At 39.2% G+C, this 18,319-nt stretch overlaps 3 protein-coding genes across 3 annotated transcripts; 2 read left to right on the forward strand and 1 right to left on the reverse strand.

Annotated features, from left to right (window-relative positions):
• Positions 1-540: 540 nt before the first annotated feature.
• Positions 541-5,502, forward strand: csgalnact2 (chondroitin sulfate N-acetylgalactosaminyltransferase 2). Its single transcript, XM_056759997.1, has 8 exons — positions 541-670; positions 996-1,886; positions 2,062-2,278; positions 2,592-2,693; positions 3,308-3,489; positions 3,629-3,723; positions 3,802-3,883; positions 4,244-5,502. The coding sequence occupies exons 2-8, from the start codon at positions 1,235-1,237 to the stop codon at positions 4,534-4,536; spliced, it is 1,623 nt and encodes a 540-aa protein (XP_056615975.1). The 5' UTR covers positions 541-670; positions 996-1,234; the 3' UTR covers positions 4,537-5,502.
• Positions 5,503-5,825: 323 nt separating this feature from the next.
• Positions 5,826-12,642, reverse strand: sec23ip (SEC23 interacting protein). Its single transcript, XM_056759995.1, has 19 exons — positions 12,503-12,642; positions 12,013-12,295; positions 11,152-11,660; positions 10,864-11,071; positions 10,438-10,631; positions 10,166-10,255; positions 9,706-9,826; positions 9,473-9,562; positions 8,777-8,918; positions 8,459-8,667; positions 8,269-8,366; positions 7,995-8,153; positions 7,813-7,908; positions 7,553-7,726; positions 7,263-7,418; positions 6,988-7,090; positions 6,602-6,784; positions 6,313-6,475; positions 5,826-6,219 (listed from the first exon to the last, which is right to left on the reverse strand). The coding sequence occupies exons 2-19, from the start codon at positions 12,143-12,145 to the stop codon at positions 6,138-6,140; spliced, it is 2,910 nt and encodes a 969-aa protein (XP_056615973.1). The 5' UTR covers positions 12,146-12,295; positions 12,503-12,642; the 3' UTR covers positions 5,826-6,137.
• A 133-nt stretch (positions 12,643-12,775) lies between these two features.
• mcmbp (minichromosome maintenance complex binding protein) lies at positions 12,776-17,992 on the forward strand. Its single transcript, XM_056759996.1, has 16 exons — positions 12,776-12,957; positions 13,189-13,274; positions 13,577-13,717; positions 13,841-13,882; positions 14,013-14,102; positions 14,238-14,367; positions 14,511-14,665; positions 15,083-15,180; positions 15,261-15,430; positions 15,516-15,639; positions 15,854-15,971; positions 16,049-16,214; positions 16,455-16,588; positions 17,115-17,279; positions 17,374-17,462; positions 17,569-17,992. Exons 1-16 carry the CDS (start codon positions 12,900-12,902, stop codon positions 17,693-17,695), a joined length of 1,893 nt encoding a protein of 630 aa, XP_056615974.1. The 5' UTR covers positions 12,776-12,899; the 3' UTR covers positions 17,696-17,992.
• The last annotated feature ends 327 nt before the right edge of the window (positions 17,993-18,319 follow it).

Raw genomic sequence — 18,319 nt, forward strand, 5'->3', positions numbered from 1 at the left:
TGTAAATGAGCCATAAATATTTCTAAAAACAGGATTCTTGCTTTTTGTCCAATTTACTTAATTGAATTATTTTTATGTTCAATCATCAAACGTATTCCATTTAAGTTGGGACCATATTTTTGCTGTGAATATATTCTATTCTAGTTCTATTTTTATTAATATTTTAAATGAGCTTTTATTTTGAGATTTTAGCAATTCTGTTAAATGCTTTTGTCGTTTAATAATTTATTTGTTCATTTTTAATGTTGATATTTAAGATAAATTAATTTTGTATTTTAGGTTTTGTTTATTATTATAATTGTTATGCGTTTGACAACATTACAATTTTTCGATTAGTTCAGATTTTCCAATAATTTAAGGCCAGTATTTTGTTTGATTTCAATGAACAGAAACGTTGTCAAAATTTTAATTTGAGTAAACTAAAATAATCTCGGTTAAATCTAGACAGAGGATTTTCAGTTCCCATAATCCTTTGCATCAAAATCCCTTGTGGCTGAATGCTTTTATTTTGAAGTTCCACGGTTGAATTGGTCATAACATGTGTTTGTATTGTGCTTCCTCTTTCATTGCCCCGTGGCGCTCGGTTCACACGTTTGTTATGCTCGGCACACTATGTAACGGTCGCATAAAAAAACACTTAATAAAGCCACACCTTATCACAACTGTCAAGGTAAGTGTTACACATTGTTGCGTGTGATTTATTCCGCTAAATAATCCTGAACCGTCATGTTTTATCTTGCTAACAATTTGCAAGAACAGTTTGACGTTGTCTTTACAGCAAAATGTGGGTCTCGTTCAGTTTAAAAGCTCTCGTTTTTATTTACCAACAAACAGACAGTAACTAATCTAAATGAATGCAATTGTCTGTTTCTCTTAAAACTGTCGACATATTTGCACATTATCATATTGGTCAAATATGACTTAAAATAAATGTATGTAACGTTACTGTTAACTTATTGACTAACGTTATTTAATATGATTTGATCTTTTGAAAGGAAGACCATCATGCAGATATGATGGCAGGTTGTCAACTTTATTTTGGCGTTCCTGAGAAATCTGAGCAACCTGAAATATTGTAACGTATGAAGAACCCGATCAGAAGAGAAATGTGACGCTCCTGCTCTCTCAGTTTGCGCATCACTTGTGTGAAAGATCTCATCCCTCCTAAAAGTTACACCTCGACAGGTTGGGATTGCAAATGTGTGGCCATTAAAAGCACCCCTGCCTCTCAGATATGCCCAGACGAGGGCTTCCTCTGCAGGGGCGGGCGCGCTGGCTACTCCTAGGAATATTCCTGCTCTTGGTATTGCTGCTTTTTGCCTACCTGCTGGAGTGCACCCCACCTGCGGATGTGAGTCCGGTACTGCCTGGCCTGGGAGGAGAGCCTTATGGAAAGGAATATTACCAGGCCCTTTTGCAGGAGCAGGAAGAGCGCCACCACAGTCGAGCTTCCAGCCTTAAAAGGCAAATTTCACAGCTGAAGCAAGAACTTCAAGAGATGAGCGACAAACTGAGAGTGCTTCTAGAAAAAAAGGAGAGCGTGGGGGCACAGAGTCTCATTGATGGCAGAGACCAAGAGCCTGGTGACCTCTTGGAGTACCTGCATTCACAGATCGACAAGGCGGAGGTGAACACGGGTGCCAGGTTGCCGAGCGAGTATGCCCTCGTACCCTTTGAGGGCTTCACGACTACTAAGGTCTACCAACTTGAGATGGGCCTGACGCGTCATCCGGAGGAGAAGCCTGTGCGGAAGGACCGCCGGGACGAGCTGGTGGAGGTGATAGAGGCGGGGTTGGATATTATTAATAACCCGGAGGAAGAAGACGGCCAGGGGGAAAACATCCCCATGCACAGGCATACATTCACCGAAAGCCATTTTTTTGAGGGTTAGTTGCATCCTTTACTTTGTGCACTATAGGTCATTGACACGAACGTGGCGCAATGTCAACGTTGTGTGCGCTCAACACTTCTGGTTTGTATATGAGGTGAGGATAGAAAAGATGGTGTAAACTTTGCACATTGACTCCAGCTGCTCTCTTGTGTACTTGCTATTCTTGGCAGGTCTCTACAGAACAGAGAGGGACAAAGGCACTCTGTATGAGCTCTACTTCGCTAAAGAGAATTCTCACGAGTACCGTCACGTCACCCTTTTCCGTCCGTTTGGGCCCCTGATGAAAGTGAGAAGCACAGCTGTAGATATCGCCAGCACTGTTATTAACATCATAGTGCCGCTGTCAGGCCGGACTGAGGCTTTTGTTCAGTTCTTGCTCAACTTCAGGTGAGAAGGTCACTCTGGTAAATCAGAAAGTATGCAGGGTAAAGTTTTCAGAGCGTGCTGGCAATGTTTTGGGATTCTGCCTTGGAATGTCTATGTTTCTTTGTTCTCATGCATGCAGCACAACCCGTAGTTTAACTTCTATGTATAGACGGCAGCATAGCCAGACTGTTTTACAAGGACACTTTCAGTACAGTTCTCCATTTGTGTGCAACACATATTTTTTGGATTGTTTTGGTTTGTACAATTTAAGAAGTGAAAAGTTATTTGTATGTGGTATGTTGTTTGGCACTCAAGTTCTGTTTTCTGTCTGCAGGGAAGTTTGTATACAGCAGGACAGACGGGTACATCTCACAGTGGTGTACTTCGGGCGAGAGGGATTGCAGGAGGTGAAGGAATCTTTACGGAAAATGTCCAGGTTTGATAAGCAAAATGCTGTTAACTTATTATATAATGTGGCTTTAAATTAATCATTCTCTGAAAGTAAAATTCTCAATTACTCAACCTCATTCCAACCTTGTCATAGATGTATTAAACAAAATCCTGGCTATACCTAGCTTTGTATATACAGTTTTGCTCAAAAGTTTACACACCCCCTGTAGAATCTGGATAAAGCTGAAACTTTTTGGGGGAAAAAGAGGATTTTTCAAAATGAAGTTTTTTTTTACCCTTAAACAACAATGACTAAACATATACTGTTACCTAAAAAAAACAATGACAGTTTTAAGAACTTTTCCCTGGGCTATTTATAGAAATTCTTTATTCTTTTTGTGAAATAACTTTCTCAGGGCAGGACTAAAAATAAAAAATAAAATTCCTAAAAAATCGTTTTTTTCAAGTTTCAGCTTTTTCCAGATTCTGCAAGGGTTGTGTAAACTTGAGCCCAACTGTATATTGCACAATTTTCTGGCAAACTCTGGTGTTCATTGCGATTAAAGGGATAGTTCATTTAAAATAAGAATAGTGAGTAGACCGAGTAATTCATGACAGAATTTAAATTTTGAGTGAACTCTCCCTTTAAATCTATTTCAGTGAGGAAAACTTCAGTAACTACACTTTGATCCCTGTGGATGAGGAGTTTTCCCGTGGGCGTGGTCTAGACATCGGAGCTCACGCGTGGGAGAAGAGCGGTGATGTCTTGATGTTTTTCTGTGATGTTGACATTTACTTCACACTGGAATTTCTTAGTACCTGTCGTCTCAATACAGCTCCAGGTCTGTTGCGTCAAAAACATTTTATGTCTATATTGTTAATTTGTTTATACTTCTGGTAAATACTGTTTATGTGTTCTACTGTTACTTGATGATGCATGACTTGTCTTAGTAAATTTCATTTTTGTTTTCGTCATTAAAGGAAAGAGAGTTTTCTATCCGGTGGTGTTCAGTTTATATAATCCAGCGATAGTTTATGGAAATCTTGAGTTGCCGCCGCCCATTGAACATCAGCTGGTATGTAAGGTCAGGTTTTTATGATTCATTCAAGTCTTTAGGGACATGGGAAATAATACAACTGCTTGTTCTTTATAGATTCATAAAAAAGATGCTGGATTCTGGAGGGATTTTGGATTTGGTATGACGTGTCAATATCGCTCAGACTTTCTAAGCATTGGTAAGTTAAAGATTGCTATCAAGGTTTTACGTTGAAAGTGATATATCATTGCCGTCCTTCCAAAACCTTGGATGTCCAAATTTGCCTTTTTATGAAAAGGAAAATATTCTACTTTTTAAATGATTAAATACTGTGTTGCCAAAGTTGACAATCACTTTATGATACATTTTATTGGTTAGATATTGAAATTCCCATTGACATACATGAAGGGTGAGGAATAATAATGATTAAAGGCAACCAATTTATATAAAAATATACACTGTACTAATGTATTATTGTTCATACTGACAGACAATGATGTTATTTATTTAAATTGTCTGTGCTCCAGGGTTTTATATTAAGAAAATATCTTTATTCTAGGAGGGTTTGATCTAGAAGTGAAAGGATGGGGCGTAGAAGACGTCCACTTATACAGGAAGTACCTACGGAGTGAGCTGATTGTGATACGCACTCCTGTGTCCGGCCTTTTCCACCTTTGGCATGAAAAGCTATGTGCTGATGAGCTGACCCCAGAACAGTACCGCATGTGCATCCAATCCAAAGCCATGAATGAGGCGTCACACTCTCATCTGGGCATGCTCGTGTTTAGGGAGGAGATCGAGAATCACCTTCGCAAGCAGGCTTATAAAACTCAGAGCAGACCAGCAGAATGAGTCAAGGAGCACAATTTGTTTTGCTTGATAACTACGATGCAGAAAAAGTCACATTTCCACATTTTGGTTGTGCTTTGTTCTTTGGACTGAGGTAAATCTGTGGATTACAGATGACCCTATAACACCAAAGAAGACTGCGGCAAATGGACTGCGGCAAACTGATTGGTACTGTGTAAACCGTTTACATCTTTTTATGTACTTTGGTTTAAAGCCAGTTTAGGTGTTCTTCTGCATTGATTGTGTATGTAAATAATGTTCTTTAGGAAACAAAGTGCTGAAAATGATTAAAAAGGCAGAGTTGTTTTTTTAATCATAGATGCAACATAGAGAAAATATTATAAAAGTTACACTTTTTACTACAATTAATTGATAAAGCCATACATTACATTTGATATTACAGGTACAATGTAAGAAGACATGTGAAAAAGGGATCTAATGCAAATGCTTAAGATGTTTAAAGGGACAATCATTCACAGATGAATGTGGTTGAACTTACAAACTTCAGGAATACAGATTGTTTGCAAGTGTCTCTGTTGGAACAGTACATACCCTTTTTTGTTTATTTTTTCCCAAAACCTTTGTGCAGTTTGAGATGGCATGAGCCTGATAAAAATCTTTCTGCATGTCTCTTTTTTTTTTGCTGCTTGGTACCATAGTATTCATTCAATATGATTCAGGGGTTATTAGTGCAGGCACTCAACAACAGATACTTTAGCCTCTGGAATGTTTAAATCTGCAGCATACAGAGATTGAATATTTTAAGAAAAACACTTTGCAACCCAAAAGAACACGTTTTTCTGACTGAATGTGCCTCTTTAGAGTCCAATGAGGATACTGTTAGGTTCTGTTAACATTGGTAGATAAACACAAACAACTGTGGCTATCAGCTGTAGAGCCCCAAACTGACCAGGATGTTGCAGTTGTTTAATCCTAATATTTTTAACAAATAAAATGAACACAATCAGCTATTTTGGACGTTGTACTCTTTATCCAAACATTCTGCATTATAAATGTACATACATGATTGTCTTCATGATGGATCGGAAAAATTCAAGCACACTTCACATGATGAACCATAGTTGATCCTCCGCAATGGATACAAAGATTCTACTATGTGCACAAAATGTATCCTGTTAAATGTCAAACAAGCAGGTGACATAACTATGATCTTATAAGACTACTGAATCGATCAAAACATCTAAATAAACAAGTTTATTATGACATTTTTATAAATGAAAAGTAATATATAGTTTTCTACTCCATACACTAAATCGTAAAGTTTCTGTAAATAGGTTGATTCACATTTTATTCCGTTCACATGTGCACTCAAACTTTTGCAGCTCTATAATTTAAACTATAAAAATGTCATTTCAAACCGTTGAGGTGGCATTGAAATCCACCATTTGACTCTCATTTCTTAATTTAAGACATATGGAATAATACAAGTGTATTTTACAACAGACTATGAGAAAAGGAAACCAATAAAGCAAAAGTACGAAAAGTTTAATTGTCAGGACAGTCCCCTTCATAACTGTTTAAAATGTAGATTTTCCAAAGTAATATGAGTTCTGATGACTTTGATTTAATGATCCATTATGTCATCAATTCACCGGCTGATCAGGGTGTATGTTCATGGTCTTATAAATCTCCTTGAGAATGAGCAGAGCTGTATCTTCAGATTCCCTAAACAAAGAAAAAGATTCTGGGTTTAAGAAAAGAAGGTTACCAGTATAATTTTAACAGTATTCTTATGGAAATCAGCTTTATTCCACATACCAGTAACACAGGTGACTCTGGAGTGCAAACAGGTATTCGTTGAAGCTCTCGATGGGTTTCTCCTGCAGGACGTAGTCAATGCGGTTTCCTCCGTTCAGCAGGCCCACTTTGACTTGTGGCTCGTCTTCCTTTAGAGGCTCAAGACTCTCGATGATCTTAAATGCTACAACAAACAATCATCTCAGTTCAGATCTTGACTTAGTTTAATAGTTTAATGTGTAGTGTGCACAGTGAGAATGAAACTGAAATAGGATGTGCATTGTGGATATTGCTCAATCTTCAGACTCACCTTCCCCTTCTTTCTCCTCCTCGGCTTTGATTTGACTGGCCACCATGGCGAGTTGCTCATGCAGCTGAGTGGAAGATGTGTGCGCACGAGCGAATTCATTCAGTGTCTGCCAAGCGGACCTCAAGGAGCTGATGAAGCCATGCTTAAGGTCAGAGCCCATCCTGGACAAACTCTCCTTCAATTCTGGACACAAGACATGCATTCTTAAAAAATCTGAGCCACGAAACTAAAAAAAAAAAAAGTGTCTCTTAGAAGAATACTTGCATCTCAGTTTTAAATTACTATGGATTTCATTCACATTAATGCTTTAGTTTAAAGGGTCTTAGTTTAGTGCATCCGACACTGCGACACATGCATAAAACACACCAATATTCTCAAATACATACCGAGATGAAGTCTCTTTCTCCCTTTATGATGAGGGATCAGAACTGGGTCCAGTTCAATGTCTGGTAAGATCATGGGCTCGATCCTGTACGCAACTGGATCCAACTTAGAATAGCATCAAAAAGCATACATTAATAACTTTCTATGCATGACGATATTTAGCTAAATACTCTGTATTAAAAAATTGCCTAAATTATTTATTATTCTTTCTTAACTTGCAAGATTCGATCTTTGGTAAACAGATCAAAAGCAGTGGATAACTTAAAACACCACATACTGGATGATAAATGTTGAAGAACCCTTTGCAGGTTGGAAGTTGGTAGGATTCCTCGATTTTCTCCACGCCACGTACTGTAAGAAACATTCCGATGGGAGAGCCAAGAGCAAAGAAACTCACTGGTTCAAAGTCCAAAGCATGATACATCACCGACACCTTAAGGAGAACATTATATTATTCAACATCACAGAGCACAACCATATATTCTACTGCATCCCATCCGGACTCGACAAGATTCAAACAATTAGTCTCAACACAAAATGTAAAATGGGGTTTGACGTGACACTCACCTGTCCAGTGCCTATTTCAAAATAATTGTAATTGACATGGATGGAGGACATGCGTCTTCCCACTGGCAGTTTGCTATTGGCAGGATCTGGTGTGGGCTCTGTTTGAAGGGGAGCTGGTGTCTCTTTAGGTTCTTCTTTCGCTACAGTTTTCTCCTTCGCAGCCTGCCGTTGCGCCTGATGAGTAACAAACATGCTTTAAAAACACTGGAGGATAAAAAGCCTTACTACCATCTGCAATATAAAGCGAACGGAATATTTGCCTGTTTGGCCGACTTCTCCTTGACAAACTTGGCCAGTTTTTTACGCGGTCCCAGAGGAATACCCATTTCCTTCAGATCATCGATCGTGCACATGAGCTGCAAAGACGAATGGAGAAATAAGAGTGCTGGGATGCTTTTATAATGAAAGTAAAATAAAGCAAATTAAAAAAAAATGCTCTTACTAGAGACTCAACATCAATCTTTTCGTTTTCAAAGATGCTCAGGTATTCAGACAAGCCCAACGTCTCCAAAACAGATGACAGGTCACCAATCTCTTCTTCTTCTTCCTCTTCAACAGCTGCTACAGGAGTCACTTCATTAATCTGTATGACAGGATTCACCTGACAATTAAAAACAAACATGTTTTTACGTCAATATCTAACGATCCCAGTCAGAACAGGTTACATTTTTAACCTAGTAGTTCATGTTATGTGAAGCATCTCAAAGTTCTGATACCTGCTTCTCATTAGGCTGAGCGTTCCCATTGGTTATTGGACCTGATAAAGATGAACCAATCTTCTGATTTGACAGCAAATCAAAAAGTATCAAAGAGCCTATGGATTAGACGGTTATCAATTAAAACATCTTAATCATGTATTAATCTATCAGTGCTAAAGTACAATACACAAAAAGACAGGATTCTCACCTAAACTGTGTCCGCCCAAAGACACCTTCCCTTTAAAGTCTGGGTTTCTCTGCATGAATAGTGCATGGAGGCGGTTGATCTCAAAAGCCACCGTGTCCATAATAGTCTGGCAGTAGGTAGGGCTGTTATAGAAGAGCACATCTAATAGCGTTTCGTTAGTGAAGTGACGTAGGCGACCGGTGCTGGGCAGGGTAATCTTCTTTATTCGCCTAAATGAAAGAATTTAACCATTTTTAAAACAAGGTGTTATCATTTTTGTGAAGTATTGTACCGTATTGACACCAACACTGGAATGAGTCTGTGTGTTATGAATGTTACCTGTCAACTCCTGTAGCGTCACCATGCAGAGCAGTGTGCCAGTGCACGGGCAGAAACTCCACACGGCTAATGGCATGATCATCTCGTGCCCGCTTAAAATGACTCTGCAACAACCTCAAAGACACGCTGCGGAAGTCATCCACTGTGAACGCAAACAAGCAATTTCATTAGCAATATACATTGTGTCCAAGCTTTATTAACAGAAAGAAAACGGCTCCAAATGAAAGCTTTGTCTGCATTAGCGTTTTTATATTTTAAGGCATTTAATTTTTTGGAGGATCTATTTTCACAAATGCAACATAATACACATAACTGTGTCTTCAGAGGTGTATAAAGACCTAACATCATGAAGTGTAATGTTTTTATTACCTAAGAATGAGCAATTTCTATCTACATACACCGCGATTTCCCTTACATGGAATTCCCCATGTTGTTTCTACAGTAGCCCTAAATGGACAAACTGCTCTACAGAGCGCGTTTCGTAAATATGTTTCGTAAATATGTTACGTAAATATGTTTAATATGTTAAGAGAAAAGGTGACAACACCCTAGTCCTGTGTCAGCCACCGTAGTGCTTCGAAAAGGGAGGGGGAATTGGTTGAGCCCTGTTTCCAATTTGCCATCTCACCGCTAGATGCCACTCAACTTCATACACTGAACCTTTAAGTTGTGCGTTTATTAGCTTGAGTAACGTACCACACTCCACTATGCTCCTAAACCTCAGATCACAGACAGGCCCGATGCCATGCACCATAAACACCAGATGATCCACCGGAGGCATCTCCCCTAGGGAGGAAAAGGACAATATTCTTTAGCCACGGTAAGCACTCCCAAAAGAAAACGTGCAAATGACAAATAGCTGTATTAATAGATGTTCAAATAAAACAGCCACAGATCATTCAAATGATGTACGAGGTCTAAATTCTTACCATCAGGAACTTCATCGTGATCATCGTCCACACCCCTCTTGACCACTCGAGGTCGAGTCTGACCGTCTTGTGTTGTACCCCACTCGTCAGGCATCGCTGAAGGCTGAAACTGAACAATCACCTGAGAAGGAACCAATCCGATTTAGGCAAGAAGGAACAAAGTGTGTACCATTCACATGCAGCATCATTAAGTCCATAGGTTTCTTGAAAGCATTTGAAGAGTTTTTCCAAAATCAGAGAACTCTGTTAAATTGTTCAAAAATCTTGTTTTTTATTATGTTATAATTTATTGTGTTAGTTAGCTGTATTTTTGAGTTATTGCGGCTTAAATCAAAACAAGCCAACTGCAGTTTGATTGATATTAATTGGAATGCACAATAAGAAAAAACATGATTTTTGAAAAAGTTTAATGATGGAGTCCTCATTTTGAAACCAAACTCTTCATTTGAAGATGTCGTACCTTCGGATTGTGCATTACGATGGTTTCTCCAGATGGGAATTCCAGTCTGCGATGCCACTGATTAGTAGTAACAGCTTTCTTATATTCTGCCTGTTAAATGCAACAAAAATACACCCGAACTTCTGTATCAAATCAAATAAATCAATATCTATTATCCAATTAATAAATAACCATAATGACTTGATCAATCAAGCTTAGCTGAAAAACGGTGTAAAAAAGACACAACATACAATTTTGTGGTTGTGGATGAATTGTGGTAGAAGAACACAAACCTCCAGCTTGTCACTAAATTCTTCCGAATAGGGGACGAAGCGACTGTCTGCGTCTCCTTTATAGAACCAAGTACACCGACGGACCTCTGTGGGCTCTTCCTCCCAGTACACTGATGTCCGTGTGCGATCGTAAAGCTGCACATCATATCGGCCTCCATCCGTACACAAGATCACATTCTCTGGATCTGGTTGAACTGAAGAAATACATTACACAATGGATGTCAGTCATTGTTAGCATACATAAAAAACACATTTACACAGTTCTTCGTAAACAAATTAGGTTATAATGACTGAAGTCCCATAGGTATCCTAAAGTGAACCACAGGTTTTATATATCAAAGCCAAAAAAACTATAATATGAAAATATTGACAGCACCAAAAAACAATTATTCCAGTTATCGTCTTTAAAAATCTTTCCAACTTTACCTGAGTTGAAAGTATCTTCCAGCTTAATGGAATCCAGAATACTAAATGGAAGCCAGACCATTTTCGATTCCACTTGTTTGCAGTAAAACCAGTGAGGTTGAACAGGTTCATAAACATTATATGTATATGGCATCATAGCGTTGGCAGGGACAACAGGTCCAGCTAAGCTGTTAGCTGCAGGGGGAGGTGGAAGCTGTGTTGGGGGAGCCTGGAAAACAGCATTACAACATCAGATATAAACACATTTCCAGCGAAACCAACACATAAGAGAGGAAAAAGACAACAAACCTTCGAGAACGCTGTTGGTGGAGTCTGAAATGAAGGAGCATGTGTTGCCTGAGAGTAGGGGTTTAGATTCTGGGGTGTGTGGCAAGGGGTCTGCTGCTGTAATTCAGGAGCCATGATGTAGGGATTTGCTTTGCTACTGGCAGGGGTGTGACGGTATGGATTGTAGGGCAGCTGGGTGCTCTGTGGAGGTGGAGGAGTTGGTGTGCTATGTGGGGGGGTGTATGTGCCCATAGAGGTTTGACTAATAACACTGCCGTACTGTTGAGCGGGGTTCATGTGAGATATAGGTGGGTTTATAGGCAAACTAGCAGAAACGGACGCAGGAGACGGCCCTGTTGTTGACGGGACGGCAGTGGGCGCTGGAGGCGGGCATGGGTGTTGCCCGATGGAGGCAAACGGGTCACTGCTGGCGGTGTGGCTAGAGAAGTAATTGAACGTGGATGGCTGAAGAGCAGCAGATGACGTCTGACCGAGGAAACTGTCTTCTTCTCCAACTTCGCTGACATCATCTTTAAAACGGCACAGAATAATAGTTATAATGGGAATTGTACTTGTTTTAACGTAAACTATACTGGTCTTATTTGGGTCTCTACTGGTAATGTGTTAGGAACCAATTAAATGGTAATTGAAATGAAAACCATTAGAATGTCCCTCTCTCTCTTTTGAGTTGCTATCAAATAATCAGTTACTATCAGTTTGTCATGTCGAACAACGTACATTGATAACACGACTGTATCTACGTTCACATTATTTCACAATAAAGTAATAAGATGAGTATAATACAGCTGCTTAAAAACAAAGATCTCTGGAACCAGAGACAGGCTAACAGCAGTAGCCACTGAAACAGATTTATAATCTCACCTCCCGATAAAACCGCAGGACCAGTGGCCTGACTGACAGGAATGAAAGGCAGGCTGAAGTTAAACTCCGGGGCGTCTGAAAATAGCAGATTTGCGCTGCTATTGGGGTTGTTATTGGGTTTCCTATCAGCCATTTTCGATTAGATATTACACGTAGCTTGTACTCCCGGTCGGAACAGCTTTACACCGCTTCCGGGTTCGTCACGGTACGGATAACGGGATGCTCTGAATTTCACAAATCTTCACTTCATTGACTGTCTGAATTGTCCGTACGGCGATCTAGTCTAAAGCAAGGCAGATGATATAGAGGTTTATGAGACGTGCGTCACCACAATGTTGACGTACTCAGGCAAAAGTAATCTATCGAGAAAAGTTAAACGATTGCGTAATTCGATAGATTTGTTCTTTATCGAAACGATTGTGACCCTAAATGTAAAAAAGAAATACGTGAAAGACATTTCAAGTGACTGCTATGATTTAAAATCACTTACTTCATAAGAACATTAACTGATTTGTTTGTCGTTGAGACCTCAGTGTTTGTACGTTGTTTCGAGAAAAGATGCGACCGATTAATACATTGTTTGCTGTCTGAAACAATGTAATATGTTTACAGTATTCCTGCGTTATATATTGATTTTTCGTGTAAAAATACACAAATATAGTCAAACTATTTGGCATAAGGGATTGTCGCCGTTGCTTTTATTTTAATTTAAAAATCTGCATACATCGGTAAGCAGCTATCCAGCCTACGCAAAGGCGCCGGGGTCACGTGGTAGTTTTTCATGACGCAATTTTCCCGCCACGGTGTATTGTGGGGTTCTGTCTACGGAACGTGCTTGTCAAAGGCACATTAGTTTTAACTTTTGTTTGTTTATTAATCTTGCAGCGATGCCTACAGTTGACGATTGGATTAATAACCCGCTGGGTGTTGTTGATGGACTGTTTGGTAAGACGCAATGGTTAAAAATTCTTCTTTTTCATGTAGTATGTGGACTAGTTAACAGAGCATGTGACCAGCATGACTTTTTACGCTTGTTCGTGAAACTTATAGCTCAGTTTTCAAGTTAAAGGACATTATTTTCATACAACTTTCTGTTTATAACCACGACATTTGTCAACGATGTTACTTAGTATGATGTATAAACTACTGTTTCCAATGTGCTTAATGTCTCTTCAGCCCAGAGTAACTCCAGTCCAGACTGGGAGAAGAAGGTGGTGGACTATTTCAAAGAGAAACTGAAATTAAACGACACTCACACCTGGGTAGTTGCTCAAATCTTTTTATTAGTCTTGTTATGATATCGACATATGCACAAGCAACTTATTTTATGCTCTATACCCGGAAGTAGTAGATGAATTAGCGCATGTTTACGGTAGAGGTTTGTTTTGACAGATAATACAGGCAGTTAATCAGTAGCTCTGGCACACACACCTGTCCCGAGCAACGTCTAGCTTTATATTGTTTTATAAACATTACAAGCCAAACTTCATTGTAATAAAAAGTCAAAAATTATGAAACTGGGTGTTTACAGCTCATATCAACTTTCTTCTGTTTGGTTATTTAGGTTCCATCTTTGAATGATGTTCCTCTGCATTACCTGAAGCCTAATAGCTTAGTGAAATTTCGATGCATGGTCCAGGATATGTTCGATCCAGAATATTTTATGGGAGTGTATGAGATAAATGATCCTACGTCAAACACCAAAGTAAGTTGTTCCAACTTCTGTATGGTACAAATCTATTTTCTCTCTATCAGTTTGCAACACAATGAACTGGCAGTTGTATTTAAGACCAAGTGCCTGTTTATATCATTTCTATTTCCCTTACAGGTGGTGAAATGTGGAAAGTACAAAGATGTTACAGATTGTGGGGTAAGCGATCATTTGCAACATGCATTTACAAACTACAAACTGAATGAAATTCTTTTTTTGTTGAGATGACATAATAGTGATGTTGAAAGCCATGGCTGAATAAACATCAAATGAACTTTTACATCAACAGGTGGACTTTAACTCGAAAAACTCATTGACATCAGAGAGACAGACTTTTTATTGTGTCCCAATCCCAGGAGAATCTCAGTGGGTCAAGGAAATATCCTTTACATAGATCTTCATCATGTTTGCAATCTTTGAATCTTTTGTTTTTAAGCTTGTGCTCATTTTATCACTGTCAATTTCCATTTTTTGCTTAAACAGAATGCTTCAAGTTCTTTAACAGATCAGAAACAGTTATGCAGGCACCAGTCAAGCACGTGACGTGCCCTCCACTTCTTATGCCCCCAACCGGCATAAGCGCAGCTATGAGGAAGACGATGATATGGACACACAGCCACAACAGATGAAACATCTCAGTCAAGGTTGGGCAGGGAAATTGATTTTCTAATGCAGTTTTAGTTATGAATGGCAAATGTAAACAGTTTTTTTCTGTGCAATCTGAGTATATAGACATATATTATGTCTGTTATGGCTCATGTTCAATTTACAATTTGTCTTTGAGCAGGAGCACAAGGCTCTGCAAGTTCTCATCGCAACTCAGAGTCAAAGCGACAGGAGACAGAAGCACCCAGTCAGAACTCTTCCCCTTCGCACCATACTTCCAGTCTGGATCTGAACTTCCCTTTGCCTGGGGAAAAGGGCCCAGCCTGCCTTGTTAAGGTTTAACTCTTAAATCTTCCTTCATTTTAAAGAGCCAATGAAGTTCATGAGTGCAGTTGTGTTTACTTTTTTCCTATTGGACAAAAAGATCAAGATGAGTCATCAACATTTTTATTCAGTAGTGTGCTACATTTATTTAGTAGTACACTAGATGAATGCTTAGTTAACAGGCATGAATCGCAAATAATTCCACTAAAACTCTTGAAACACATATTTCTAAGCTCACTCTTAAAGTTTGTTAGCTTTTTCTGTGTTTCATCGATATAATTTTTAATACAAGCTTTTTGGAGTATAATTAAGTCGTCTTGAAGACATGTTTAAACTGTAATTTACTTGCAATAACATGGTAGTTTACAGCTTTAAATGGTTCCTACACTTAGACAGCCATATCACATGTGTAATCTCTGTAATTGGCAGGTGTATGAAGACTGGGATAATTTCAAACTGAATGATATGTTAGAAGTTTTTGGCATCCTTTCTGTGGACCCTGCATTAAGTGTGATTGCAGATGAGAGGTAGACGTCAATCATTTTTGGAGTTTTTATTTATTTATTTTATTTTCAGTGTAATAAGGTAATATCTGTCGTACACGCAGGGAGGCATCTTCACTGATAGACCCCACAGACAGCATGGAGACTATAGAGGAGCAGAGAGTCCACAGCCCACCAGCATCACTTGTACCACGACTCCACATGCTGTATGCCCAACCTCTAGTTCACAACAACCCATTACTGCCCTCTGGTGCCGCAGAGAAGAAGGCAGATTGTAAGACGGCGCTCATGCATTTAATTGTTGTAGTTTGTGCCCAGCCGCAACACGCTCTTACCATGTATATGTATGCTGTCCTCAGATATAAGCAGTTTTCTCGGGGAACTTCCCGCAGTCAGAGCAGAGCTGCTGACTTACCTCACTCATCTCCTTCTGGGAGATTCACTCGCTGCAGAGTACCTCATTCTCCATCTCATCTCTAATGTGTAAGTAGCTTTTTTCACCTCTGAATCAGTTTCATGTCTGAAGTGCTTCTGTGCAAAAACAATGTTTTCTAGTGTACTTGCCTTGTGTATCACTTTGTAAATGTGCTTTGTTGTTTCTTCCTAGTTGTCCTGTTAAAGCGTGAAACTTAAACCTTTACACCCTGCAGCTCTTTAGATCACACAGCGTAAGATTTGCATCTCTTCTTTGTTGTAGGTATAGCAGACGCGATGTACTTCCTCTAGGAAAATTTACCCTTAATTTCAGTGGCTGTCCTCAGAACTCTCCATACACAGAGCATCTCTACAAGGTCATCCAGTATCTAGTGCCATCTGTAAGTCTTCTAGTAAATATTGTAATATTGTGGTTATGAAATACCAAGTAAGTATTTACTATACCGTTTCTTGCTAGTCATTCCGTCTGTCTATGAGCCTGCATAATATGAACAACCAACGCATGGTGCCCAAGAAAGACTATACAGCTAATCGTCTGGTGAGTGGAATTCTTCAGCTGGCCAATAACACATCTCTGTTTCTGGATGAGACCCAGCTGGAACAGGGCCAACTGGACACCACAGGTGAGAGGACTCATTTTATTGCAGAAGAGTATAGTGACTGAGACACACATGTGAATGTAAATTTAACATCTGACAGGAAGTGGTCGATTGTAACCTGGGACTTTATGTATAGTATCTTTTGAGGATGGACATTTTTAATGCGAAGACTGATTGAGAATTCATTGCTAAGTTTTATTCAATGCATTACATTTGTATCTTAAATGTAGTATTCAAAGCTTTGTCTCTTTGTTCTCGATGTAGGTGTGCGGAACATTACTGCATTGGGAAACCTTATCTCTTGGCAGAAGGTTGATTACGACTTCAACTACCATCAGATGGAATTCCCCTGCAATATTAACGTGCTTATCACATCCGAGGGCCGATCCCTTCTCCCGGTATGGACATTAGGCCTGAGTCTCTGTAACTTGTTGTATTGTTCAATTAAATATTGCAAATATTAAGAATCAAGGCAGTGGCCTTCATAGCCACTTAAAACAACTAGGGTCAAATGCTACTCTCAGGAGACTGGCATGAGGATGGGAGTTGTTTCCATCGGGCAGTTGTGAAGACGGCATAATATTTCCATCACAGTCCCACAGGGTTGTCGTCAGCCGTGGCTGGACTCTAATTGTGGCTTTGCTGTGAATCTAACAGCCTGTGGAATGTCCTGTGCTATTTCTGTGCTTCAGCTCTTTTGTTGTCATGGCTGCAGTTCCTCCACAAGGACATTAGAGGGAGTGGCCCGGACAGGCCATTTATTTAATGACTGCACTGTACTTTATAGTGTTATAAACTTTGAAAAGGCAACTCTGTAGATTTATTGAGGAATAGTTTCATGACATTTCTATAAACGAGAACTAAAAGATCAAAAGCACAATTGCTGTTTCCTAAAGAGACCTGTAACACTCTTTTTTTTCTCAGTCTGACTGTCTGGTCCATCTGCAGCCCACTCTGAATCCACCGATCCTTGAAGAGTATCTGAGTGCAATACATGTAGCACAGCTTCCTTCTCAGTTCAACAAGTACCGAATCTACCTGAGCGTGGCCCGCACCCTCAATTACAGCATCTCAGATGAGATCACGAAGGTCAGATACACATTTGTTGCTGTTTGTCTTTCCATGTGTAAACAGTGTACAAGTGTGATATAGAAATAAATTGTCATAATTTTTTTGTCTGTAGGCAGTAGAAGAAGACTTTGTAGAAATGCGTAAAGATAACCCTCAGAGTATGTCTGCAGAAGACCTGCATATATTGCTGGTCGTTGCAAGGTAGGTTTCAGCTTGCCATTTTACAACCAATTGTATAATCCTGTTGTGTAATTTATTTTATAACCAAACAAATTTGGTCTGAAATAGTTTTAATTTACACTTTCAGGTTGCTTTCACTGAGTCATGGGCAGAACACTCTTTCCAGAGATGGCTGGATGAAAGCCAAGCAGCTAGAGGCCTTGAGAATAACCAGAAAACAAGAGCAGAAACGTGTGAATGGAAATGAGCCTTAAGATATGTTGCTATTTACAAATACTTCAAGAATTCCTTGTTTATATTTTGGGAAAACGTTAAACGTGTTTTCATATGGCATTGGGTTTGTACAGTTTTTTACTTCATTTTAAATATGCTGTAAAACCTTGGGTAAGTTGTTTTTGATGTTTGATTTCATTTTTGATAACTTTTTTGAGTCATTGTATATTAACATTTATAAGCACATGCAGATGTATGACAAAGTATAACTGCCTTAATGCAAATATTTGCACTTCTGGCACAAGGGTATTACAGAAAATAAAATCTAGAGATCTTCATGTTGTAAGCCTGTATATGTCTGTAACATCAGGAGTTTCTTTTGTCATTCTTCCAGATACATTACCAATCATTTTCATGACTTTGAAATCTTTGAACAAACACATTTAATAGGTTTAAAGATGGCACAGGCCCATACTCTCGTACTAATGTGGAATGTCTTGTAAGTGCAAAACCATCTCTCAGTCTTGCATTCCATGGCCTGCTTATGAGCCACAAATCTCTCACAATGGGTCTGAATGCTGAAAATGTATCGCAACATATTTGTAGGGTATTAAAGCGGTCTTGTCTGAAAGGAATCTATCGTCACTGTAAGAAGAGGGAACCAG

The sequence above is a fragment of the Triplophysa dalaica genome, chromosome 11 (genome assembly GCF_015846415.1).
Source record: "Triplophysa dalaica isolate WHDGS20190420 chromosome 11, ASM1584641v1, whole genome shotgun sequence".
Taxonomy (NCBI): domain Eukaryota; kingdom Metazoa; phylum Chordata; class Actinopteri; order Cypriniformes; family Nemacheilidae; genus Triplophysa; species Triplophysa dalaica.

Excerpts from the sequence above, each read along its gene's own strand:
- csgalnact2 (XM_056759997.1), top strand. The coding sequence starts at position 1,235 with ATGCCCAGACGAGGGCTTCCTCTGCAGGGGCGGGCGCGCTGGCTACTC. Across the intron at positions 1,887-2,061 it reads CGAAAGCCATTTTTTTGAGG|GTCTCTACAGAACAGAGAGG; the intron begins GTTAGTTGCATC and ends TATTCTTGGCAG. Across the intron at positions 2,694-3,307 it reads TCTTTACGGAAAATGTCCAG|TGAGGAAAACTTCAGTAACT; the intron begins GTTTGATAAGCA and ends AATCTATTTCAG.
- sec23ip (XM_056759995.1), bottom strand. The coding sequence starts at position 12,145 with ATGGCTGATAGGAAACCCAATAACAACCCCAATAGCAGCGCAAATCTG. Across the intron at positions 11,661-12,012 it reads TCCTGCGGTTTTATCGGGAG|ATGATGTCAGCGAAGTTGGA; the intron begins GTGAGATTATAA and ends GCCGTTTTAAAG. Across the intron at positions 6,476-6,601 it reads GGAGGAGAAAGAAGGGGAAG|CATTTAAGATCATCGAGAGT; the intron begins GTGAGTCTGAAG and ends TGTTTGTTGTAG.
- mcmbp (XM_056759996.1), top strand. The coding sequence starts at position 12,900 with ATGCCTACAGTTGACGATTGGATTAATAACCCGCTGGGTGTTGTTGAT. Across the intron at positions 14,103-14,237 it reads AATCTCAGTGGGTCAAGGAA|AGTTATGCAGGCACCAGTCA; the intron begins ATATCCTTTACA and ends CAGATCAGAAAC. Across the intron at positions 15,640-15,853 it reads CTCCATCTCATCTCTAATGT|GTATAGCAGACGCGATGTAC; the intron begins GTAAGTAGCTTT and ends TCTTTGTTGTAG.